The 25,638-nt window shown below is 54.8% G+C and overlaps 1 protein-coding gene across 3 annotated transcripts in view; it reads left to right on the forward strand.

The window, feature by feature from the left end:
* The first annotated feature begins 1,697 nt into the window (after window positions 1–1,697).
* Window positions 1,698–25,638, forward strand: part of ZNF143 (zinc finger protein 143) — a 29,614-nt gene continuing 5,673 nt past the window's right edge. The window contains exons 1-12 of one of the 3 annotated variants that reach the window (XM_077286647.1): window positions 1,698–1,832; window positions 14,433–14,548; window positions 16,358–16,450; window positions 16,518–16,607; window positions 16,738–16,815; window positions 16,943–17,139; window positions 17,216–17,290; window positions 17,371–17,490; window positions 17,564–17,639; window positions 19,300–19,425; window positions 21,745–21,924; window positions 22,042–22,269. In XM_077286647.1, coding sequence (XP_077142762.1) covers window positions 14,440–14,548; window positions 16,358–16,450; window positions 16,518–16,607; window positions 16,738–16,815; window positions 16,943–17,139; window positions 17,216–17,290; window positions 17,371–17,490; window positions 17,564–17,639; window positions 19,300–19,425; window positions 21,745–21,924; window positions 22,042–22,269 — 1,372 coding nt within the window. In that variant the 5' untranslated portion in view covers window positions 1,698–1,832; window positions 14,433–14,439. The remainder of the gene's footprint in view (window positions 1,833–14,432; window positions 14,549–16,357; window positions 16,451–16,517; window positions 16,608–16,737; window positions 16,816–16,942; window positions 17,140–17,215; window positions 17,291–17,370; window positions 17,491–17,563; window positions 17,640–19,299; window positions 19,426–21,744; window positions 21,925–22,041; window positions 22,270–25,638) is intronic. The other 2 variants (XM_077286648.1, XM_077286649.1) reach the window with 2 other exon arrangements.

The following is a 25,638-nucleotide window of genomic DNA, read 5'->3' on the forward strand; positions in this document are numbered from 1 at the left end:
GGGCAGAGTTCATGTCGGGCAGAGTTCGCCGGCGGGTCAGACCACGTCGGGGGCAGTTCCCCGGGGGCGCAGACCTCATGTCAGGGGCAGAGTTCCCCGGGGGCGCAGACCACGTCGGGGGCAGAGTTCCCCGGGGGAGCAGACCTCATGTCGGGCAGAGTTCCCCGGGGGAGCAGACCTCATGTCAGGAGCAGAGTTCCCCGGGGGAGCAGACCTCATGTCAGGAGCAGAGTTCCCCGGGGGCGTAGACCTCATGTCGGGCAGAGTTCCACGGCGGGTCAGGGCACGTCGGGGGTAGAGTTCCCCGGGGGCGCAGACCTCATGTCAGGGGCAGAGTTCCCCGGCGGGTCAGACCACGTCGGGGGCAGTTCCCCGGGGGCGCAGACCTCATGTCAGGGGCAGAGTTCCCCGGGGCCACAGACCACGTCAGGGGCAGAGTTCCCCGGGGGAGCAGACCTCATGTCAGGGGCAGAGTTCCCCGGGGGAGCAGACCTCATGTCAGGAGCAGAGTTCCCCGGGGGCGTAGACCTCATGTCAGGGGCAGAGTTCCACGGCGGGTCAGGGCACGTCGGGGGCAGAGTTCCCCGGGGGCACAGACCACGTCAGGGGCAGGGTTCCCCGGGGGAGCAGACCTCATGTCAGGAGCAGAGTTCCCCGGGGGCGTAGACCTCATGTCAGGGGCAGAGTTCCACGGCGGGTCAGGGCACGTCGGGGGCAGAGTTCCCCGGGGGCGCAGACCTCATGTCAGGGGCAGAGTTCCCCGGCGGGTCAGACCACGTCGGGGGCAAAGTTCCCCGGGGGCGCAGACCTCATGTCAGGGGCAGAGTTCCCCGGGGGCGCAGACCTGTTAGGGGCAGAGTTCCCCGGGGGCGCAGACCTGTTAGGGGCAGAGTTCCCCGGGGGCGCAGACCACGTCGGGGGCAGACCTCATGTCAGGGGCAGAGTTCCCCGGGGGCGCAGACCTGTTAGGGGCAGAGTTCCCCGGGGGCGCAGACCACGTCGGGGGCAGACCTCATGTCAGGGGCAGAGTTCCCCGGGGGCGCAGACCTGTTAGGGGCAGAGTTCCCCGGGGGCGCAGACCACGTCGGGGGCAGACCTCATGTCAGGGGCAGAGTTCCCCGGCGGGTCAGACCAAATCGGGGACAGAGTTCCCCGGGGGCGCAGACCACGTCGGGGGCAGAGTTCCCCGGGGGCGGAAACCATGTCACGCGCTGTGAATTCTCCCAGGACTGTCAGTAACGTCGGGAGCCGCCATTGCACTGGGACCCTCGGCAGTGACGACCCCACAGCTGGAGGCCCGCTCCGCCTTACATGTCCCCCACAGGTACCAGCGCCCCGGTAACGCAGAGCTGCAGGTTTCCAGCGATCCCCGGTGTCAGTCATTACCCGCCTCGCACACAAAATGTCGCCCATTTCCCTCAGCCCCAGAACTAGCACCTTCCTCAGGATCACTAGGCGGGTCCTCAGTCATCTGACAGGTCCTACGTCCTATCAGCACACGAATTATTGTGACGTCAGGTCCTTCATAGCCAATAATCTTCAAGTCTACGATGTGGGCGGGTTCAACTAGCTCCTCAGCAGAGCCCTGCGCTCTGAATAACAAAATAAAAAACGCTCACATGTAGAAATTCACCAATCACAGGACGGATACGGAGCGGCGCGCCCCCGCCTCAGCCAATAAGCATGCAGAGGGCCCGGTTTAGTCCCACCTGCTGCTCTTCCTCTCAGGCGCTGCTATGCTCCATCCACGGCGCCGGGCGGTGTCGCGCGGCTGTTTCCTGCCCTGATGCATGGTGGTCGGACGGAGGAATTGTTGGAAAATTGTGTCGGAGGTTGGTATATAAATGTGTTTTTACCCAGTGTGCCTTGTTCCTCGCAGTCCGCCCGGGGAGCGCAGCGCTGAGCCGGGGGCGCCGCAGCTGTAACCGCCGCGGGGACCGCAGCCTCCCGCCCGCCGCCTCCTCACATCCCCGCCTCCTCCTGTGTGCCGGCCGGGTGTGCGGCTCCGGAGCCCGGCCTCCTCACAGCGCGGCTCCCAGGCCGCACTCCATCTCCAGGCCTCGGGCCGGATCTGCTCCGCTCCGCCCGGTACCGGCCGCAGCGACTCCGGGGCCGATGTGTGGCCGTGTGGAGCGAGCGGCGGACACTATATATACACACATATGTGTGACAGTGCAGAAGTCTGCACACCCCGGGACGTGACCTCACAGCGTGTGACACAGTGCAGAAGTGTGCACACCCCGGGACAATTCCGCAGATTTCACGTTAAAGCCACAAATATAAAGAGATTTTATTAGGATTTTCTGTGATACAAAGTAACAAGGGTTAGTGACGTGTAGAGGAAACGATCCAAGGCGCAGGACTATACACCTGACACTGGGGCATAAGTATTCAGCCCCCTGTAGTCCAATTACCCCTAAATAACACCCGAGTGGTCTATGCCCCCGGAAGTCACAGACCTGGTACATTGTGTCTCCATATAACAACACATGAAAACCAAGGAGCCCATCGGACAGGTCAGGGCTAAAGCTGAGGAGCCCACCGGACAGGTCAGGGCTAAAGCTGAGGAGCCCACCGGACAGGTCAGGGCTAAAGCCGAGGAGCCCACCGGGACAGGTCAGGGCTAAAGCCGAGGAGCCCACCGGACAGGTCAGGGCTAAAGCCGAGGAGCCCACCGGACAGGTCAGGGCTAAAGCCGAGGAGCCCACCGGACAGGTCAGGGCTAAAGCCGAGGAGCCCACCGGACAGGTCAGGGCTAAAGCCGAGGAGCCCACCGGACAGGTCAGGGCTAAAGCCGAGGAGCCCACCGGACAGGTCAGGGCTAAAGCCGAGGAGCCCACCGGACAGGTCAGGGCTAAAGCCGAGGAGCCCACCGGACAGGTCAGGGCTAAAGCCGAGGAGCCCACCGGACAGGTCAGGGCTAAAGCCGAGGAGCCCACCGGACAGGTCAGGGCTAAAGCCGAGGAGCCCACCGGACAGGTCAGGGCTAAAGCCGAGGAGCCCACCGGACAGGTCAGGGCTAAAGCCGAGGAGCCCACCGGACAGGTCAGGGCTAAAGCCGAGGAGCCCACCGGACAGGTCAGGGCTAAAGCCGAGGAGCCCACCGGACAGGTCAGGGCTAAAGCCGAGGAGCCCACCGGACAGGTCAGGGCTAAAGCCGAGGAGCCCACCGGACAGGTCAGGGCTAAAGCCGAGGAGCCCACCGGACAGGTCAGGGCTAAAGCCGAGGAGCCCACCGGACAGGTCAGGGCTAAAGCCGAGGAGCCCACCGGACAGGTCAGGGCTAAAGCCGAGGAGCCCACCGGACAGGTCAGGGCTAAAGCCGAGGAGCCCACCGGACAGGTCAGGGCTAAAGCCGAGGAGCCCACCGGACAGGTCAGGGCTAAAGCCGAGGAGCCCACCGGACAGGTCAGGGCTAAAGCCGAGGAGCCCACCGGACAGGTCAGGGCTAAAGCCGAGGAGCCCACCGGACAGGTCAGGGCTAAAGCCGAGGAGCCCACCGGACAGGTCAGGGCTAAAGCCGAGGAGCCCACCGGACAGGTCAGGGCTAAAGCCGAGGAGCCCACCGGACAGGTCAGGGCTAAAGCCGAGGAGCCCACCGGACAGGTCAGGGCTAAAGCTGTGGAGAAGAGGACAGTGCAGCACCCTCAAGGGCCATGGGGTACTCGGGCCGGGCAGTTCTTAAAGGGGAAGTGGTCATGGCAGCGGTGGCCCTGGGCGTCCAATTAAAGGTGAAATAAAGTTTATGGGAAAGGGGATTTGTTTGTGACGCCACCTGTGGTACTCGGCAATAAAGGTGTTAGCCGACGCTGTGGCCGATGGTGATGCAGCAGAGTTGGTACAGCTCTCCACAGGTAGAGCTAAACCCCAGGGCAACATATGAATAAATGATGAGATGATGATGCTTGTGGTAGGCCGGGCAGGTATAGAAATAACACAAGGACACAGTAAGGTGCGGTCTCCACTTTTACTCACAGTTCTCCAGTCCACAAACGTCAGCCAGATGCTGTGTCCTTCAGGTGTCCAGCAAACTCCCAGGTAGATGGGATGCAACTCTCCAGGACTCCTTTCGTATGCCTTTCTCTGGCCGTCTCACTACGCTGGCTTCCACTTCTCCTGCCCAGCGTCTCACCCACAGTGTTCCAAGCCAGCAGCCAGGAACCTAGTCGGGCGACATCTTCTCTGTCCCCTAGATTCTATATGGCTGTCTTTTTGGCGAAGTATGGGTGGATGTGGCTGTTCTCGCAAAAGCCACAGTCTCCGGTTTCTTAGCTGAACTTGAAGTATTCCACTAAGTTGGGGCCGGTCCCCTAACTGCGTCCTGGTCCCTCCATGTCTGGATACAGGCCTCATGGGTGGCTTCTGCACTTCTTGTGCCCCTAGGACCCCTTCTGTCCCTCTGGGAGCTTCTTTCCATCTCTCACACTCCTCTGTTCTGTGTGTCAGGCGCTGCAGCAGACCCGCACATCTGCTCAGCTCCACTCCTCTCACAATTATCTGACTCACTTTCCCTCCTAATTAGCTCCTCCCCTAACTACTCACTCTACCCCCACCCACACCCTCTACCTAGTTACCCTCTCCAGTCTGGGATATAAGGCCTTCCTCCCTTAGGGTACACCCAGATGCCCCGACTGAACTGGTGTGTGTTGGATGTGTCAGAGTCCTGGGCAGTGCTCCATCCTTACCTGAGAGTGGGATACCACACCTCTGGGTGAGGTGCAGTAATCCGTGGCGACTGGACCCCAGGGGCACCACAAACCCCCCTGTTAAACACAGCACGTCCGCGGGCCGGAACATAGCAAATACAGGTGTTACAAGAAACTTGCAATAAATTGTGAAAACAGGTGAAAGACTGTTCTTCCCTTTATGGGAGGCACTCCAAATTTATATGTTGCAATTTTAAATAACAATTCTATCAAACAGTATAAAACATTGTCATTCTTCATGTAAACTTTAGCATATCTGCAATAAACATTAACACTGCTGTCAATGAACTCTTCTTCCTTGAGCTCACCAGGGCAGTCCTAATTAAAGGCAGTAAAACATTTTTCTTTTTAAGTGCAATAAAACATCTTTATATCAAGTTCCATAAAACTTTCTCTATTAAGTTCAGTAGGTTTCAATGGGATCCCAAACCAGGGCATCCCTCTCTTTAGTGCAATATGGGGGGACCCATCTCAAACCCCCAACGTAGGTCTTGGGCGTGACTACAAGGCATAGCTGGTCATCTCATTGGACCACTTTTTCGGCCAAGCCAGACGGTTTTTGTTCTTTGATCTTTTATTAAAGGGATAGTGTCCTACTCGCACTCTTAAAGGGGTGATGTAAAACCAACAAGGAGCACATTAAGATGTGTTAACTATGTACAACAAAAAGTTCTGGTCACTCAGTGTCCATGACCCTATTGTCTCTGTATTAACAGAAACTAAACCTTACCAGGTTAATGTAACTATCAACTAGTACACTGTATTAACTATTTACAGTCACATGCTATCTCTTGCTCACTTCTGCTGTTTCCAGGGCAGTACCTGGTGCTGGCCACTCTCTGGCCGGGAAAGTTTGTGGGCTAATGTTACTCCAGGTAACACAAAGAGGTCATGACCTATAAAGTCACGCACAATCAGATCATGTCCTGCCACCGGTGTCTGAGTCTGGGCTGCGCGTTCAGTGTCTGTTGTTGCAGCCAGGTCTGCAGCTGACAATCTTCTTGGTACAGGTACATACTTTTTATCATCTAGGGCATACCACCCCTTTTTCTGATGAAAGGCTATCACCACCCCTTTTTCTAAGTGGAAGGTGACCTCTACTCCCTGCCGCAGTGGGCTTTGGTCAATGCTTTTGCTCTTATGAGCTTGGGCCTTAGCCTGCAGGTTCCTCTTCTCCCTCTCCTCCTGTCAGGCCCTCCTTTCTGCATCATATTTTGTTGCCTGCGATATTCCTCCTGCGTGATGGCCGGGATTTCCCTTTGGAGCTCGATCATATCAGTTCCCTGGGGTCCCCCTTTAATTACCACTGAATCAGCGTGCACCTCCTGAGGCCCACTCGGTGTCAGTGGGGCTGGCATCTCATCTAAGATGTCCGGTCACCAGAAGCTTTTCTAGACGCCCAGCCAGGCCTAGCGGCTGTCGGGGTGTGAAGTGGGCCAGGACCAGGACAGGGTCGGTCACAGTACCTGCTGCTGGTGTCTCACTGATGCCGGTCTCCTCCGCTGCGGTTGGTGGCGAGGCCGTCTGTCGCCCGGTCAGCTTCTCCAGGAAGGCCTCCTTCCATCCCGCTATCACCGCCAGCTGTGTCTGCAGGAGTTGGCGGGTCAGCTCCTCCACCTCCGCGTCCAGGAGGTCCGGATCTACTGCAGGCGGCTGGTACAGTTCTTGCAAGTCTCGGCGGGAGGAGTCCTCCTGCTCCACCCAACACACCGGTGCTCGCTCACCTCTCTCCGCCATGGCGTTGCCCGGATCTTCTTTGTCACCCAGGTCCTTCTTCTTTCTATTCCTGCCATACCAGATCAGGAGGCAGACCTCTTTTGCTGACGGACACCTCCTCATCGCATAGTAGTGCTTTTAGTGGGTGGGCATGGTCTTCACGTCTCACAGCTGAATCCCACCCACGATAACGCGCCTTTCTCTTCCTACGTACCTCGTGGCGCTGTAATGGCGGCAAGTTTTGTACAGTTCAATACAGTCTATGGCGCTCAGGACCCGATTTATCGGGTCGGTTCATCCTGATCGTGACGCCAAGTTAGAGCGCCCCCAAGGGCTGTGGGGTACTCGGGTCGGGTCTGACACTTCTTAAAGGGGATGTGGTCATGGCAGCAGTGACCCGATCCGTGGCCTTGGGTGTCCAATATAAGAGTCAATGAAATGGGAATAAAGTTTATGGGGGAAAAGGAGAGATTGGAAAATGTTTGTGATGCCACCTGTGGTACTCAGCAATAAAGGTGTTAGCCGACGTTGCGTCAGAGTCCGCTGGGGCCGATGGTGATGCAGCAGAGTTGGTACAGCTCTCCACAGGTAGAGCTAAACCCCAGGGCATCTGTATGAATAAATGAGGTGATGGTGGTTGTGGTAGGCCGGGCAGGTGTAGAAATAACACAAGGACACAGTAAGGTGCAGTCTCCACTTTTACTCACAGTTCTCCAGTCCACAAATGTCAGCCTGATGCTGTGTTCTTCAGGTGTCCAGCAAACTCCCAGGTAGATGGGATGCACCTCTCCAGGACTCCTTTCGTATGCCTTTCTCTGGCCGTCTCACTACGCTGGCTTCCACTTCTCCTGCCCAGCGTCTCACCCACAGTGTTCCAAGCCAGCAGCCACGAACCTGGTCGGGCAACATCTCTGTCCCCTGGATCCTATACGGCTGCCTTTTTGTCGAAGTATGGGTGGATGTGGCTGTGCTACTTGCAAAAGCCACAGTCTCCGGTTTCTTAACTGAGCTTGAAGTATTCCACTAAGTTGGGGCCAGTCCCCTAACTGCGTCCTGGTCCCTCCACATCTGGATACGGGCCCCACGGGTGACTTCTGCACTTCCAGTGCCCTTAGGACCCCTTCTGTCCCTCTGGGAGCTTCTTTTCATCTCTCACACTTCTCTGTTCTGTCTGTCTATCAGGAGCTGCAGACCCGCACGTCTGCTCAGCTCCACTCCTCTCACAATCTGACTCACTTTCCCTCCTAATTAGCTCCTCCTCTAGCTACTCACTCCACCTTCACTCTCTACCTAGTTACCCTCTCCAGTCTGGGATGAGGCCTTCCTCCCTTAGGGTACACCCAGATACCCCGACTGAACTGGTGTGTGTTGGATGTGTTAGAGTCTTGGGTAGTGCTCTCTCCTTTCCTGAGAGTGGGATACCACACCTCTGGGTAAGGTGTAGTAACTCTGTGGCGACTGGACCCCAGGGGCACCACAAAAGCAGGGTTAGGTTAGGATTCAGAAGGATCTAGAGAAGCTTGAACAATGGGCAGCGAATAATAGAATGGTATTTATTACAGCGAAATGCAAGATTCTACATCTGGGCAAGAAAAATGAAAATTACATCTACAAAATGGGAGGTATAGAACTAAGCAACAGCACGTGTGAAAAAGACTTGGTTATACTAATAGATCGCAGACTGCACATGAGGCAACAGTGTGATGCAGCAGCAAAAAAGGCAAACACAGTTCTAGGATGTATTAAGAGAAGCATAAAGTCTAGTTCACGTGAAGTAATTACCCCCCTCTACTCCTCCTTGGTCAGGACTCATCTGGAATCCTGGGTCCAGTTCTGGGCTCCACATTATATAAAAGATATTGAAAAACTGGAGCAAGTTCAGAGAAGAGAGACCAGGATGGTGAGCGGACTGCAAAGTATGTCCTACGAGGGATGGTTAAAGGATCTGGGAATATTTAGCTGCAAAAAAGAAGGCTAAGAGGAGACTTAATAGCTGTCTACAAATATCTGAAGGGCTGTCACAGTGTAGAGGGATCATCATTATTCTCATTTACACATGGAAACACGAAAAGCAATGGAATGAAACTGAAAGGGAGAAGATACAGATTAGAGATTAGAAGTGTGACAGTGAGGGTGATCAATGAGTGGAATAGGCGGCCATGAGAGGTAGTGAGTTCTCCTTCAATGGAAGTCTTCAAACAGAGGCTGGACAGACATCTGTCTGAGATGGTTTAGTGAATCCTGCATTGAGCAGGAGGTTGGACACAAGGACCCTGGGGGTCTCTTCCAAGTTTGACATTTAATGAGTCTATATAAAATAGCCCAAGCTCTGAACACCTCACAGAGCAAAGTTCAATCCATCATCCAAAAATGGAAGGAGTATGGCACAACTGCAAACTTACCAATACATGAACGTCCACCCAACCGGACATCCCAAGCAAGGAGAGCCCTAATTAGAAAGCAACCAAGAGGCCCATGGTCACTCTGGAGTTGCTGCAGAGATCCACAGCTCAGGGGAGAATCTGTCCACAGGAAAACTACTAGTCGTATACTCCACAAATCTGGCTTTTATGGAAGAGTGGCAAGAAGAAAGACATTATTGAAAGTCATAAGAAGTCTCATGTAGAGGGCATAGCGAGTTGGTGGAAGGATGGGCTCTTCTCAGATGAGAACAAAGTAGAACTTTTTGGGATAAATGCTCAAGGCTATGTGTGGTGGAAAACTAACACTGCACATCATCCTGAAAACACCATCCCCACCATCATACATGTTTGGTGGTAGCAGCAGCATCATGCTGTGGGGAGGCTTTTCTTCAGCAGGGAAGCAGGTCAGAGGTGATGGGAAGATGGAGCTAAATACATGCAAAACCTGTTAGAGGCTGCTGAAGATGTGAGACTGGGGAGTAGGCTCACCTTCCAGAAGGACAACGACCCCAAACATCCTGTCAAAGTTACAATGATGGGTTTAGATCAGAGCATATTCTGTGTGTGAACAGTCACCGTCCAGACTGAAATCCCAGAGAATCTGTGACAAGACGTGGAAATTATTGACACAGACGCCTTCATCCAATGGCACTGAAGGAGAGCGAGGGGTCAAAGAAGGGACAAAATGTCATCTCTAGATGTGCAAAGCTGGAGAGACCCCAAAAGACTGCAGCAGTAACTGCAGAGAAAGGTGGTCCTGGACAGTACTGACTCAAGGGGGCTGAATACAACTGCACGGATTTATACTTCTAAAATACTTAGAAAACCTTGTATAATTTCTCTTACATCACAGAAAATCCCAATAAAAAACGGTTACGTCTGTGGTTAAAATGTGGAAGATTTAATGGGGTATGAAGACTTTTTGAAGACACTGTATATATTATATAGGGTAAACAGTGGGTGTGACATCACAGGCAGAAGAGATATATAATGCTGGTGTAATACCGTATATACTCGAGTATAAACCGACCCGAGTATAAGCCGACCCCCCCCCCTAATTTTGCCACAAAAAACTGGGAAAACTTAATGACTCGAGTATAAGCCTAGGGTGGAAAATGCAGCAGCTACTGGTAAATTTCAAAAATAAAAATGGATACCAATAAAAGTAAAATTAATTGAGACATCAGTAGGTTAAGTGTTTTTGAATATCCATATTGAATCAGGAGCCCCATATAATGCTCCATACAGTTCATGATGGCCCCATAAGATGCTTCATACAAAATACGCCCCATATAATGCTCCATACAGTTTATGATGGGCTCCATAAGATGCTCCATATTAAAATATGCCCCATATAATGCTGCACAAATGTTGATTATGACCCCATAAGATGCTCCATAGACACATTTGCCCCATACAGTACTGCATAAAGGTTAATAAGGACCCCATAAGATGCTCCAGAGATATTTGCCCCATATAATGCTGCACAAATGTTGATTATTGCCCCATAAGATGCTCCAGAGATATTTGCCCCATATAATGCTGCGCAAATGTTGATTATGGCCCCATAAGATGCTGCACAAATGTTGATTATGGCCCCATAAGATACTACATAGAGATATTTGCCCCATATAATGCTGCACAAATGTTGATTATGGCCCCATAGGATACTACATAGAGATATTTGCCCCATATGCTGTTGCTGCGATAAAAAAAAAAAAAAAAAAGACATACCTCTCGTCACTCAGGCCCCCGGCACTTGCAGAACTCACCAGTCCTCGTTCCGGCGCCGCTGTGTCTTCCGCGTCCTCTGCACTGACGCTCAGGCTGAGGGCGCGCACTAACCACGTCACCGCGCCCTCTGACCTGAGCGTCACAGCAGAGGACACGGAAGACGGAGCCCGGCGGTGGAACGAGGACAGGTGAATATCGCGCAGCGCTCCCCCTCCCCATTATACTCACCTGCTCCTGGCGCGGTCCCTGCATCTCCGGTCTCCGGGCGCTGACGGCTTCTTCCAGCGTTGAGCAGTCAGCGATACCGCTCATTACAGTAATGAATATGCGGCTCCACCCCCATGGGAGTGGAGTCGCGTCTATATTCATTACAGTAATGAGCGGTACCATGTGACCGCTCAGCGCTGGAAGAAGCTGTCAGCGCCCGGAGATGCAGGGACTTCGCCAGGAGCAGGTGAGTATGTCACAGCCACCGCTCCCCCACCGACCCCCTGGGACAATGACTTGAGTATAAGCCGAGAGGGGCACTTTCAGCCTAACAAAAATGGGCTAAAAATCTCGGCTTATACTCGAGTATATACGGTAAGTATTGAACACGTCCCCAATGTTCTCTCTCAGTAAATCTATTGGTAAAGCTGCATGACATGAAATTCCCCCAGATGTCGGGAACGACCCGTACAATCCACACAGGACAGAAACCACCATAATGTCCAAGTCTATCATGTGTAATAGTGAGAGATGACGCAGGGTAAAGTATGGATCACACTTACTGAGATGTAATTCTTGATACAAAAGCCTTTGTTGGTGATGAAGATTCCAGACATCTTCTGTATTTAGAAACTAGTCGCAGACATTGCTCAAGTTAGATTTTGGCCCATTCTTCCACACAAACACTCGTCACATTCTTAAGCTTCCGTGGCTTCATGTGTAGGAGAGTTAGCGGCTGTGAAAGGAGAGCGAGGAGGTTAGAGATGGAATCATCAATGGGGATGTTAAAGTCCTCCATGATGAGAAAGGGGATGTCACAGGATAGAAAATGTGGCAAAGCGATCCAGAAACTAACTGGAGGAGCCCGGAAAGCGATACACAACCACCACTAGTAAGGAGAAGGGTTTGATGAGTCTGACGGTGTGGAACTCAAAAGAAAGGAAGATAAGTGAGAGATCCAGGGGTATGACCTGGAAAGCACATTGTGATGAAAGGAGCAGAAAAATACCTCCACCTTGTCTGCTCTCAGGTCTGTGAGAATTGTAGCGCCCACCATACAAGAGAGCAGCAGTGATGGTGGTGTTCGACTGTTGGATCTAGGGTTCATTGAGAGCCAGAAGGTCAAGGGAATTGGAAAGGAAGAAATGTTGGATGTAGAGAAAGTTGTTACATGCTGACCGAGAGTTCCAGAGAGCACAGTTATAAGAGATAGGAGAAGGCTGCACTGAATATTGATCAGATTAGCTGGTTTTCTGTGTGCTGCAGGGTGAGCGTTATATATACTAGTGGAAAGAGGGCCGGGGTTGGGGAGATGTCGCCAGCGACTAGGAGAAGGAGAAAAAATAGAATTGTGTGAGTATTTTGTGTGCTGTATGGTGGCAGTGGATGGTTTTGCGTGATTGAGCAGTGTCAGTAGAACCTCAGCGTTGGAGGAGAGAGGGACTGATGTGCCGAGTGTGCACAGAATGTGTAAAAGGGCGGTAGAAGTGAAAGAAAGCAGCGAGGACATAGACGTGGCAAAGATACATGAAAAATAGTGTAGTACAACTGAACGAGAGTCATGTTTGCTTAAATATCTGGCACCGCTTCCCTGTCACTTGCCCTGTCCACACGCCATGTTTAACTGGTGAGACACCCAGAAAGTATTGCACTTAGAAATATATGGCACACGAGCCCTCCCTAAGCCAGATCTGCATATATCGGAAGTGTCTGCTGGGATGTAAGCACCATTTCGCCTTCTTGAATATCTTAGCAATTAGCACAAGACCACAGCAGGCATTACTGTGCACGAAACACAAACGCCCGCTGCGGGCAGAAGACGACCAGAAAGAATCAAGTGAAAGTGAAAGAAGCAACAAAGGAACAATTGGTAAATAGCAAACGTGAAATCAAGAGTGATGTTAACACTTGACTGATGTAACGCTGCAGATCTGTGAATAATGCCTGCTAGTCACTTCTGGGACGTTTCTAATGGCCACTTAAATGTTGCACCTGAGAAGATGCGGTCAGAGACCGAGGTCAGAGACGTCTTGGTCCAGATTTATACACCTTTAATTGCACATTAAATTCCAGATGAGACCAGAGGCGGCACCACAGGGAGGCAGGGAAGACCATAGAGAAAGGATCAGACCTGATTGAATACAAAACTTTGCTAATTTACACAACAGAGGAGCCACAGACACAAAACACAAACGGCTGTGAACTGCGATCAATGGGTGTGAGGGCTATGCAGTTCATGAGACTGATGGATCCGGTCAGACTGGAAAGTGCTCTCCTGCCATCCATATCATCCAAGTATTGGCCATTTTTTTTTCTGCTTAAAGAGGTTTATCTTCATCTCCCTGTTCAGGAGTGCACGGCTCCTCTGACCACAGACTTTCTGCCCACCTGGTGGCGCTGCGCTCCTGACTGATGCGCCGACTCTGTACATAGACGACCGGCCGCCTCTTAGGAATTATGTGTTTATTCTGTGTATGGGGAAAATGGCTGAAGATCAGCTCCAGGCCCCAATGAGAAAGCTCCATATCCTCTTCTATGCCGAAACAAACGTGAACGAGGCCCTGGCGTCCGGCCAAGACGGACGCGAGATGTTTATTGCTTCCTTTAGGAAAACGGACATATGAAAGCGTCTCCTAGGATGTTACCCGGAGGGCAGGCCGGCGTATATGGCCACACTGGTGTGTACGGTCTCTACGGCTTGTGAAGTCCCATGTAAAAGAAAACAAGCTTGATTGGTGCATTGTAAAAAGCTCTCGTTCACAAAGGCCGGCTCATGTGTCGGCCTAAAAAGATAAAAGGCGACAACGCTTCATAAATATGTCACAATTTTGACCGTCCTAAAGTCAGGAAATCTGCGCCATTTCTGGCCTTGTGAGTAATAAGTCTATGGGTGAGACGCGGAGCGGTATCTCCACCGACAGGCGTCAGTCCCTTCCATATCGTGCAGTCCGTGTGCAGCCGCCCTCACCGCCCCCGGATCGTACACGTATATTACGGCCTGTTGTAGTCGGTGCGACTGCTCACATGTCTGCAGAAAGCAGCGGAGATCTTCGTTCTCATCCGTATCGCCAGTGTGGCGCCATGAAGGATGCAGGGTGCACACGGACGCCATGACACTTGCATCCTCGCGCTGTCCACCATTCACTGGCCACACCCATTTTACTAAAGCCACACCCACTTTCCAAACTGCTTTTTGCAGAAATGAGGCGTTTGCCATCATGACCGGTGATTACTATATGTGGACGTTAGTGTCAGCAAATGGGAAGAATCGGGGAACGACCGACCCAGAACGGACTTTAAACTTCATAAAGTAAAAAAAATCTGTGCAGGAACATGGAAAGTGTCCAGCACATGAGGTACGTGAGGACTCGCCGCAATGTCCTCTGTGTCCGCGGGCGACATCTGCTGTAACGCTCTGGTTATCCCATGCAGTCACCGCAGAGTCCTCCACTGTCACGAGCGTTCAGATTGCTCACACTGATGCATTGTAACAATGCTGAGTAGACAGCGCCCCCTCAGGATGGCGTGAGCAGTGCGCTTCTAGTCACTGACAGCCATGGTGAAAGTTTTGGAGAATCCTAACACGACGTATTGTATATTATTGAGGCCGGACGGCGGCAATCACCGGCTCTTACTGTCTCTGCAGGTAAACCATGCTGCTGGCCCAGATCAACCGCGACTCGCAGGGGATGGCGGAGTTCACCGGAGGAGGCAGCGACGGCCACGTCACACTGTGTCTGACCGAGGCCGTGACCGGTGATGGTAATTTTATTTTCATTCATAAACTCTGTAGTTGCAGGTGATCAGCTTGGAGGAAAGAGGGAGAAAGACCAGACGGATCATCAGAATTGGACCGTTGTCTAAAATATTCTGCCCCCAGAAAAAAGTCTGTGCCCGGAGTAAACCGTGTAGGGGGAGGCTCCTGCTGCAGCCAGAAATAGTGAGGAGGAGGTCTGGTGAAGCCACTGTGTCCCATCCATTCAGTCACATGACTTCCAAGACCCCCGATGGTGGGGCTAGAGTGGTCAGGAAGATTATGTTTTTTATATTTAATGTTCCCTTAAAGGTAGACCATTTTTAAAAAGCTGTGGAAACCTCTGTGTCCCGGGAGCTCAGCACCGATCTCTCCTCGGGCCCCTGTGTCTGGCTGCAGCAGGAGCCTCTCCCCTTTCCTGTGTCTGGCTGCAGCAGGAGCCTCTCCCCTTTCCTGTGTCTGGCTGCAGCAGAAGCTTCTCCCTTTTCCTGTGTCTGGCTGCAGCAGGAGCCTCTTCCCTTTCCTGTGTCTGGCTGCAGCAGGAGCCTCTTCCCTTTCCTGTGTCTGGCTGCAGCAGGAGCCTCTTCCCTTTCCTGTGTCTGGCTGCAGCAGGAGCCTCTTCCCTTTCCTGTGTCTGGCTGCAGCAGAAGCTTCTCCCTTTTCCTGTGTCTGGCTGCAGCAGGAGCCTCTTCCCTTTCCTGTGTCTGGCTGCAGCAGGAGCCTCTTCCCTTTCCTGTGTCTGGCTGCAGCAGGAGCCTCTTCCCTTTCCTGTGTCTGGCTGCAGCAGGAGCCTCTTCCCTTTCCTGTGTCTGGCTGCAGCAGGAGCCTCTTCCCTTTCCTGTGTCTGGCTGCAGCAGGAGCCTCTTCCCTTTCCTGTGTCTGGCTGTAGCAGGAGCCTCTTCCCTTTCCTGTGTCTGGCTGCAGCAGGAGCCTCTTCCCTTTCCTGTGTCTGGCTGTAGCAGGAGCCTCTTCCCTTTCCTGTGTCTGGCTGTAGCAGGAGCCTCTTCCCTTTCCTGTGTCTGGCTGTAGCAGGAGCCTCTTCCCTTTCCTGTGTCTGGCTGCAGCAGGAGCCTCTTCCCTTTCCTGTGTCTGGCTGCAGGAGGAGCTTCTTCCCTTTCCTGTGTCTGGCTGCAGCAGGAGCCTCTCCCCTTTCCTGTGTCTGGCCTACCCTGGGGCGAGATTATCTCCTGTTACTGTATCGTTCATTTCTAGGCTTAGTATAGAAGAGACTGCCGGTGTCCCGTGCGGGTCCAGGGTGGTCATGGGTTTATGGGCAGCCCCCCCAAAGGTGCAGCTTAGAATGCTCAGTGCCTGCATGATGTATTCAAGATCATTGATTATAATAGCCCCCCCCCCTTCTAATACATTTAGGGGCTTTCCAAGACCCCAAATTAAGTTCCTCAGGTCTCCCCAGAGTAAGACCCCGGCCCCGGGACACGTGACGGCCGCTCTGATGTTCTCTATTCCAATGACGTCGCACACATCATAGATCCTTCCGGTGATGTCATACCCATGAGAGGGGCTTACAGGGGGCTTCACTTCTGCATTCAGGTGACTATACTGGATACGACGCCTGCACTATCTGCGGTTTCTGATGGGCACGATACCTGCCGCGTCTCTGCCGCCACGTGGGGCCGTAACATCAGCACCGCTCGCTGCAATGCGGAAGTGTGAATAGATGTGAAGGCGAGTGGACATGTCGGGGGCCTATAACCGGACCCTGAAGTCTGGGTCTTACCAGGATCTGTCCGGTTGGGGAGACGATGGGAGTGATGACAGAAGTGAAGGGTTTCACGAGTCTGGTCCTGCTTTTTCAGATGGTGAGAGCATAGACACCATGGAAGGTGTGAGCCTACAAGCGGTGACCCTGTCCGACGGCTCCACGGCGTACATACAGCACAATGCGAAAGGTATGAGAGCGTCTACCCTGCGCACCGACACCGCTGTGCTGAGCACGCGATCACTAATGATCTCCAGTCTCCTCTACAGATGGAAAACTCATGGAAGGACAAGTGATTCAGCTGGAGGACGGCTCCGCGGCCTACGTCCAACATGTCCCAAAAAATGGTGAGTGCCACACACCAAGACCATAAGGCTGGAGCTGCAGCGACCTGAGCAACGCGACATGTACTGGTCGTCATTGGGGTTGTGGTGCAACAAATCCCACCTTATGTTATGTGCAATCTGCTCCCTACAGACTCTCTGCACCTGGAGGACGGACAGGCGGTGCAGCTGGAGGACGGGACCACCGCCTACATCCACCACTCCACCAAAGGTAGGCACTGGAGGCTGCGCTATGCTTGTGTGCATGGCATTAACCCTTCCACACACTCTGTACACCACAGTGATGGCGGCAGCGCACCTAACCTACCACATCTCTTACCCCGGAAAATCTCTTCTAGATTCCTACGACCAGAGCTCGGTGCAGGCGGTGCAGCTAGAAGATGGCACCACGGCATACATCCACCACGCCGTGCAGGTCCCGCAGCCGGACACCATCCTCGCTATCCAGGCTGACGGCACGGTGGCCGGACTGCACACGGCCGAAGCCACCATCGACCCGGACACCATCAGCGCTCTGGAGCACTATGCGGCCAAGGTAATAACAAGACCACGTGAAGCTGACATCATTTCCACCAGTCCGTGGGGTGACGGCCGCCTTCTCTCTGCTTTAGGTTTCTATCGAAGGAAGCGATAACGTGAGCAGCAGCGCGCTAATGGCCGAGGCCGAGCAGGAGAAGAAGATGCAGGTGAGTGCCGCACACAGAGCCCCGGAGAGGCTGCAATCTGCTCCTTGGTAATGTCTTAACGCCGCCATTCTCATCTGCAGATCGTCTTACAGGGACACGGGCCCCGGGTGACGGCGAAACCCCCACAGACCAACGAGAAAGCGTTTCGCTGCGACTATGAGGGATGTGGAAAGCTCTACACCACAGCGCACCACCTCAAGGTATGGGGGGCGCTGTCTACCCTGCAGAGGGGAGTTTGTCTGACACATTGTAACGCTGATCCCTGTCTGATAGGTGCATGAGCGATCGCACACCGGGGACCGGCCGTACCAGTGCGAGCACGGCGGCTGTGGGAAAGCGTTTGCAACAGGTGCAGTAGTTTCTGTTCAGTCTGAGTCTGGAGCGGGACACGGGGACTAGGGCTGGAGGGCATCGATAATGGGGAAGAGTGGGAGCCTCCCCCTTTCATTTATAGTCGTCATATCCAGAGCTGCCGAAAGTCTCTCCTAACCAAAAACAGGAGCAGCGAGCAGTCATATGATCCCACCATACCCCCTCTGCTGTCCTCCTCCCTCCAGACCCCTCTGCTGTCCTCCTCCCTCCAGACCCCTCTGCTGTCCTCCTCCCTCCAGACCCCTCTGCTGTCCTCCTCCCTCCAGACCCCTCTGCTGTCCTCCTCCCTCCAGACCCCTCTGCTGTCCTCCTCCCTCCAGACCCCTCTGCTGTCCTCCTCCCTCCAGACCCCTCTGCTGTCCTCCTCCCTCCAGACCCCTCTGCTGTCCTCCTCCCTCCAGACCCCTCTGCTGTCCTCCTCCCTCCAGACCCCTCTGCTGTCCTCCTCCCTCCAGACCCCTCTGCTGTCCTCCTCCCTCCAGACCCCTCTGCTGTCCTCCTCCCTCCAGACCCCTCTGCTGTCCTCCTCCCTCCAGACCCCTCTGCTGTCCTCCTCCCTCCAGACCCCTCTGCTGTCCTCCTCCCTCCAGACCCCTCTGCTGTCCTCCTCCCTCCAGACCCCTCTGCTGTCCTCCTCCCTCCAGACCCCTCTGCTGTCCTCCTCCCTCCAGACCCCTCTGCTGTCCTCCTCCCTCCAGACCCCTCTGCTGTCCTCCCTCCAGACTCCTCTGCTGTCCTCCTCCTCCCTCCAGACTCCTCTGCTGTCCTCCTCCTCCCTCCAGACTCCTCTGCTGTCCTCCTCCCTCCAGACTCCTCCTCTGTCCTCCTCCCTCCAGACTCCTCCTCTGTCCTCCTCCCTCCAGACTCCTCCTCTGTCCTCCTCCCTCCAGACTCCTCTGTCCTCCTCCCTCCAGACTCCTCTGTCCTCCTCCCTCCAGACTCCTCTGTCCTCCTCCTCCCTCCAGACTCCTCTGTCCTCCTCCCTCACAGACTCCTCTGTCCTCCTCCCTCCAGACCCCTCTGCTGTCCTCTCCCTCCAGACTCCTCTGCTGTCCTCCTCCCTCCAGACTCCTCTGCTGTCCTCCTCCCTCCAGACTCCTCTGCTGTCCTCCTCCCTCCAGACTCCTCTGCTGTCCTCCTCCCTCCAGACTCCTCTGCTGTCCTCCTCCCTCCAGACTCCTCTGCTGTCCTCCTCCCTCCAGACTCCTCTGCTGTCCTCCTCCCTCCAGACTCCTCTGCTGTCCTCCTCCCTCCAGACTCCTCTGCTGTCCTCCTCCCTCCAGACTCCTCTGCTGTCCTCCTCCCTCCAGACTCCTCTGCTGTCCTCCTCCCTCCAGACTCCTCTGCTGTCCTCCTCCCTCCAGACTCCTCTGCTGTCCTCCTCCCTCCAGACTCCTCTGCTGTCCTCCTCCCTCCAGACTCCTCTGCTGTCCTCCTCCCTCCAGACTCTTCTGTCCTCCTCCTCCCTCCAGACCCTTCTGCTGTCCTCCTCCCTCACAGACTGCTCTGTCCTCCTCCTTCAGGCTCCTATACAATCTTGCAGCAGTGTAATTGACACTCTGGATGTCTCAGGAGGGGGAACTGTGTTTTGTTTCATCGTGAAGCTCAGGATGGTGACATCTGATTTATTTCTGCAGGTTATGGGTTAAAAAGCCACGTCCGGACGCACACAGGGGAGAAGCCGTACAGGTGCACGGAGGAGAACTGCATCAAGTCATTCAAAACGTCAGGAGACCTACAGAAACACATCCGAACCCACACAGGTGAGAAACCCCCACATCACAGGTGAGAGACCCCCCCCCCCATCCCACATCACAGGTGAGAGACCCCCCCCATCACTGGTGAGTGACCCCACCCCCACATCACAGGTGAGGACCCCCCCCACACACACACACATCATGGGTGAGAAACCCCCCATCCCACATCACAGGTGAGAGACCTCCCCCATCCCACATCACAGGTGAGAGACCCCCCCATCCCACATCACAGGTGAGACCCCACTTCACAGGTGAGGACCCCCCCCATCCCACATCACAGGTGAGAGACCCCCTCATCCCACATCACAGGTGAGAGACCCCCTCATCCCACATCACAGGTGAGACCCCCCCCCACATCACAGGTGAGAGACCCCCTCATCCCACATCACAGATGAGACCCCCCATCACAGGTGAGAGACCCCCCCCCCACATCACAGGTGAGAGACTCCCACATCACAGGTGAGAGACCCCCCCCCCCGCCCATCACAGGTGAGAGACCACTCCCTGTCCCGCATCACAGGTGAGAACCCCCCACACACACACACATCATGGGTGAGAGACCCCCTCATCCCACATCTCGGGTGAGAGACCTCCTCATCCCACATCTCGGGTGAGAGACCTCCTCATCCCACATCACGGGTGAGAGACCCCCTCGTCCCACATCACGGGTGAGAGACCCCCTCGTCCCACATCACAGGTGACAGACCCCCCCCCATCACAGGTGAGAGACCCCCCCCCCATCACAGATGAGAGACCCCCCCCCATCCCACATCACAGGTGAGAGACCTCATCCCCACATCACAGGTGAAACCCCCCCACACACACACATCATGGGTGAGAGACCCCCTCATCCCACATCACGGGTGAGAGACCCCCTCATCCCACATCACAGGTGAGAGACCCACTCATCCCACATCACGGGTGAGACCCCCCCCAGATCACAGGTGAGAGACCCCCCCCCGCCCATCACAGGTGAGAGACCACTCCCTGTCCCGCATCACAGGTGAGAACCCCCCCCCCACACACACACACAGCATGGGTGAGAGACCCCCTCATCCCACATCTCGGGGGAGAGACCTCCTCATCCCACATCACGGGTGAGAGACCCCCTCGTCCCACATCACAGGTGACAGACCCCCCCCATCACAGGTGAGACCCCCCCAACATTCACATACACACACATCCCAGGTGAAGACCCCCCCCCGCAACATCATAGGTGAGAAGCCCCTGTCACTGTTGAGGCGCACACACACACACATCACAGGTGAGAGACACCCTGACCCCTATGTTACAGGTGATAACTCCCCCAACACACACATGTTGGAGACCCCCCACATTAGATGTAGCCACCACCCTTGTCCGAGGAGCTGGGTTGGGAGCAGGGTCAGGGGAGCAGTGTCAGGGGACCCGGGTAAGGGGAGCAGGGTCAGGGGAGCAAGGGTCAGGGGAGCAGTGTCAGGGGAACAAGGGTCAGGGGAGCAAGGTCAGGGGAACAAGGGTCAGGGGAGCAGGGTCTGGGGAGCAGGGTCAGGGGAACAAGGGTCAGGGCAGCAGGGTCAGGGGAACAAGGGTCAGGGGAGCAGGGTCTGTACAGTAATTGCACAGTGATAGTCTGCAGAACAGGAAACTTCTATCCGCTCCAGACATGGCCTGAAATACAACTATTGGGGTCCTGCAGCCGCCCAGTGGGGAGTAATGGATTAATTTCTGGGCCTTGTGGTGGACACATGTGCCCGCTCGCCCTCCGCCGCTGGTTCCAGTTATGTAATTTCTGCCTTTATATTTATTTAAATGTCCTGTGATTGGCGGCTGGCGCTCTGTCAGTAATAATAATGGTTGTTGTGGGCGTTTCCTGTCTCCACGGCGACGTCTGGTTACATAATGTTCTGTGCAGTTTGGCAGGGAGTGTGGCCTGAGTGCACGGGGCGGGGAGGGAACATGGTGTCCTCCGCCAGAGCAGAACACGGCGTCCTTGTGCGCGTACGCTGAAAAACGCCGCCAATTGTGGATCTAAATATGGAGCGTTCGGAAAATCTGAGCTCAGCGACTCTGGATGATCAGATTTACACAGCAGTGATCTCATAGACTTAGAGGGGTTAAATGGATGCGGCCATTCCAGCTTAACCCCTCGTGTACTGGGTGTCGTTAGCAGTTCTGATGTGTGTGGCGTGCCCAGCAGGGGGCAGCAGGTACCGAGCTGTAATCCGGCATCTGATAATCCAGCGTGTTTGCAGCCCTGATTTGCTGCATGATGTGGAAATGATGACCGTGTCCTCAGATTTATGTTTTCTGCTTCTCCATAAATCTGTCATTCTTCGCCTGCAGGAGAGCGGCCGTTCAAGTGTCCGTTCGAGGGCTGCGGGAGGTCGTTCACCACATCGAACATCCGGAAAGTTCACATCCGCACGCACACGGGAGAACGGCCATATTACTGCTCGGAGGCCGGCTGCGGCAGAGCGTTCGCCAGCGCCACCAACTACAAGAACCACGTGCGGATACACACAGGTACCACGGCCCGCCGGCTGTAATGGGCCACGTTACCGCAGCCCCTCCGAGAATGGTCCCAGCACTGATCTCGGGGATCTGGCCTCCTGACCACTCTTCCTTCTGTCTCTGCGGTAGGGGAGAAGCCGTACGTGTGCACGGTGCCGGGGTGCGACAAGCGTTTCACCGAGTATTCCAGCCTGTACAAACACCACGTGGTTCACACGCATTCCAAGCCGTACAACTGCAACCACTGTGGCAAAACCTACAAGCAGATCTCCACGCTGGCCATGCACAAGAAGACTGCGCACAACGACACGGAGCCCATCGAGGAGGACCAGGAAGGCTTCTACGTCCCACAGCCACGTATGTGCCCCCTGTGCTCGGACCCTGACTATCTCCACTCTGGGATGTTAATACATGGCGGCCCATTATGGGAACGCTACGGTGCTGCCGCCGTCATCAACATCTCAGTGAGTGGAGAATGTGCCCTCTACATCGCTTGCGCCTCTCCTGATGGGTGGGCTCGGCGTGACGTGATCTTCGTGGCATTAGACACGTGACGTCACACGGGGCCCAGTAATCAGAGAAAAAGCCGTCTGACGGGAGGAGGTTAGAAGGGACGATGCGTCCAGCAGACCAGGGTTCTGGAATGTCAACCTGATACATTGTAACAAATCATCAGCGAGAAAAGATCAGTGTTGCTGCCGTGTTCATCTCAGAGGGCTAGACTGCCTCTCACAGAGGAATAGACGGCAGCTTCTCAGAGACCTAGACTGCTTCTCCCAGAGGCCTAGACTGCTTCTCCCAGAAGCCTAGACTGCTTCTCACAGAGGCCTAGACTGCTTCTCACAGAGGCCTAGACTGCTTCTCACAGAGGCCTAGACTGCTTCTCACAGAGGCCTAGACTGCTTCTCACAGAGGCCTAGACTGCTTCTTCTCATAGAGGCCTAGACTGCTGCTTCTCACAGAGGCCTAGACTGCTGCTTCTCACAGAGGCCTAGACTGCTGCTTCTCACAGAGGCCTAGACTGCTGCTTCTCACAGAGGCCTAGACTGCTGCTTCTCACAGAGGCCTAGACTGCTGCTTCTCACAGAGGCCTAGACTGCTGCTTCTCACAGAGGCCTAGACTGCTGCTTCTCACAGAGGCCTAGATGGCCGCTTCTCACAGAGGCCTAGACGGCTTCTCACAGAGGCCTAGACTGCTGCTTCTCACAGAGGCCTAGACTGCTGCTTCTCACAGAGGCCTAGATGGCCGCTTCTCACAGAGGCCTAGACTGCGGCTTCTCACAGAGGCCTAGACTGCGGCTTCTCACAGAGGCCTAGACTGCGGCTTCTCACAGAGGCCTAGACTGCGGCTTCTCACAGAGGCCTAGACTGCTGCTTCTCACAGAGGCCTAGACTGCTGCTTCTCACAGAGGCCTAGACTGCTGCTTCTCACAGAGGCCTAGACTGCTGCTTCTCACAGAGGCCTAGACTGCTGCTTCTCACAGAGGCCTAGACTGCTGCTTCTCACAGAGGCATGATGGTCGCTTATCACAGAGGGCTAGATGGCCTCTCACAGAGGCCTAGACTGCTGCTTCTCACAGAGGCCTAGACTGCTGCCTCTCACAGAGGCCTAGACTGCTGCCTCTCACAGAGGCCTAGACTGCTGCCTCTCACAGAGGCCTAGACTGCTGCCTCTCACAGAGGCCTAGACTGCTGCCTCTCACAGAGGCCTAGACTGCTGCCTCTCACAGAGGCCTAGACTGCTGCCTCTCACAGAGGCCTAGACTGCTGCCTCTCACAGAGGCCTAGACGGCTTCCTCTCACAGAGGCCTAGACGGCTTCCTCTCACAGAGGGATAGACTGCTGCTTCTCACAGAGGGATAGACTGCTGCTTCTCACAGAAGCCTAGACTGCTGCTTCTCACTGAGGGATAGACTGCTGCTTCTCACAGAGGGATAGACTGCTGCTTCTCACAGAGGCCTAGACTGCTGCTTCTCACAGAGGCCTAGACTGCTTCTCACAGAGGCCTAGACTGCTTCTCACAGAGACCTAGACTGCTTCTCACAGAGGCCTAGACTGCTTCTCACAGAGGCCTAGACTGCTTCTCACAGAGGGATAGACAACTGCTTCTCACAGAGGCCTAGACTGCCGCTTCTCACAGAGGCCTAGACTGCTACCTACAAGCAGATCTCCACGCTGGCCATGCACAAGAAGATGACACGGAGCCCATCGAGGAGGACCAGGAATGCTTCTACGTCCCACAGCCACGTATGTGCCCCCTGTGCTCGGACCCCGACTATCTCCACTCTGGGATGTTATTACATGGTGGGCCATTATGGGAACGCTGCGGTGCTGCCGCCATCATCAACATCTCAGTGAGTGGAGAATGTGCCCTCTACATCCCTTGCGCCTCTCCTGATGGGTGGGCTCGGCGTGGCTTGATCTTCGTGGCATGAGACACGTGACGCAACACGGGGCCCAGTAATCAGAGAAAAAGCCACCTGACGGGAGGAGGTTAGAAGGGACGATGCGTCCAGCAGACCAGGGTTCTGGAATGTCAACCTGATACATTGTAACAAATCATCAGCGAGAAAAGTTCATTGTTGCTGCCGTGTTCAACTCAGAGGGCTAGACTGCCTCTCACAGAGGGATAGACGGCCGCTTCTCAGAGGCCTAGACTGCTTCTCCCAGAAGCCTAGACTGCTTCTCATAGAGGCCTAGACTGCTGCTTCTCACAGAGGCCTAGACTGTTGCTTCTCACGGAGGCCTAGACTGCTGCTTCTCACGGAGGCCTAGACTGCTGCTTCTCACGGAGGCCTAGACTGCTGCTTCTCACGGAGGCCTAGACTGCTGCTTCTCACGGAGGCCTAGACTGCTGCTTCTCACGGAGGCCTAGACTGCTGCTTCTCACGGAGGGATAGACGGCCGCTTATTACAGAGGCCTAGACTGCTGCTTCTCACAGAGGCCTAGACTGCTGCTTCTCACAGAGGGATAGACGGCCGCTTATTACAGAGGGCTAGACTGCCTCTCACAGAGGCCTAGACTGCTTCTCACAGAGGGGTAGACAACTTCTCACAGAGGCCTAGACTGCCCCTTCTCACAGAGGCCTAGACTGCCACTTCTCACAGAGGCCTAGACTGCCTCTCAGAAGCCTGGACTGCTGCTTCTCACAGAAGGATAGACGGCTGCTTCTCACAGAGGCATAGATGGCCGCTTATCACAGAGGGCTAGACTGCCTCTCACAGAGGCCTAAACTGCCGCTTCTCACAGGGGCCTAGACTGCTTCTCACAGAGGCCTAAACTGCCACCTCTCACAGAGGACTAGACTGCCTCTCACAGAGGGTTAGACTGCCTCTCATAGAGGGCTAGACTGCTTCTCACAGAGGCCTAGACTGCCGCTTTTCACAGAGGCCTAGACTGCTTCTCACAGAGGGTTAGACTGCCTCTCACGGAGGCCTAGACTGCTTCTCACAGAGGCCTAGACTACTCGCACTCCATATTCTCTGATGTTTTCCATGCTCCCGGTGTTGGAGCTGCCATGTCTGCAGCGCGGCCCCTCGGGTGCCTGTCGCTCGCACAGCTGGCGGTTGCTATGTCATTGATACCTGGGTCACCGCGGAGCGTCCGTTTCTGGAGCACAATGCTCTCGCGCGCAACCAGCCGATCTGTTTGCCCAGGACACCTGGCGAGCTCGCTGGTTTGGGCAGGTGCCAGGCCACAACGCTGCACCTTCACAAAGGAGCTGC

This window comes from Ranitomeya variabilis, chromosome 2 (genome assembly GCF_051348905.1).
Source record: "Ranitomeya variabilis isolate aRanVar5 chromosome 2, aRanVar5.hap1, whole genome shotgun sequence".
In the NCBI taxonomy this organism is placed as follows: Eukaryota; Metazoa; Chordata; class Amphibia; order Anura; family Dendrobatidae; genus Ranitomeya; species Ranitomeya variabilis.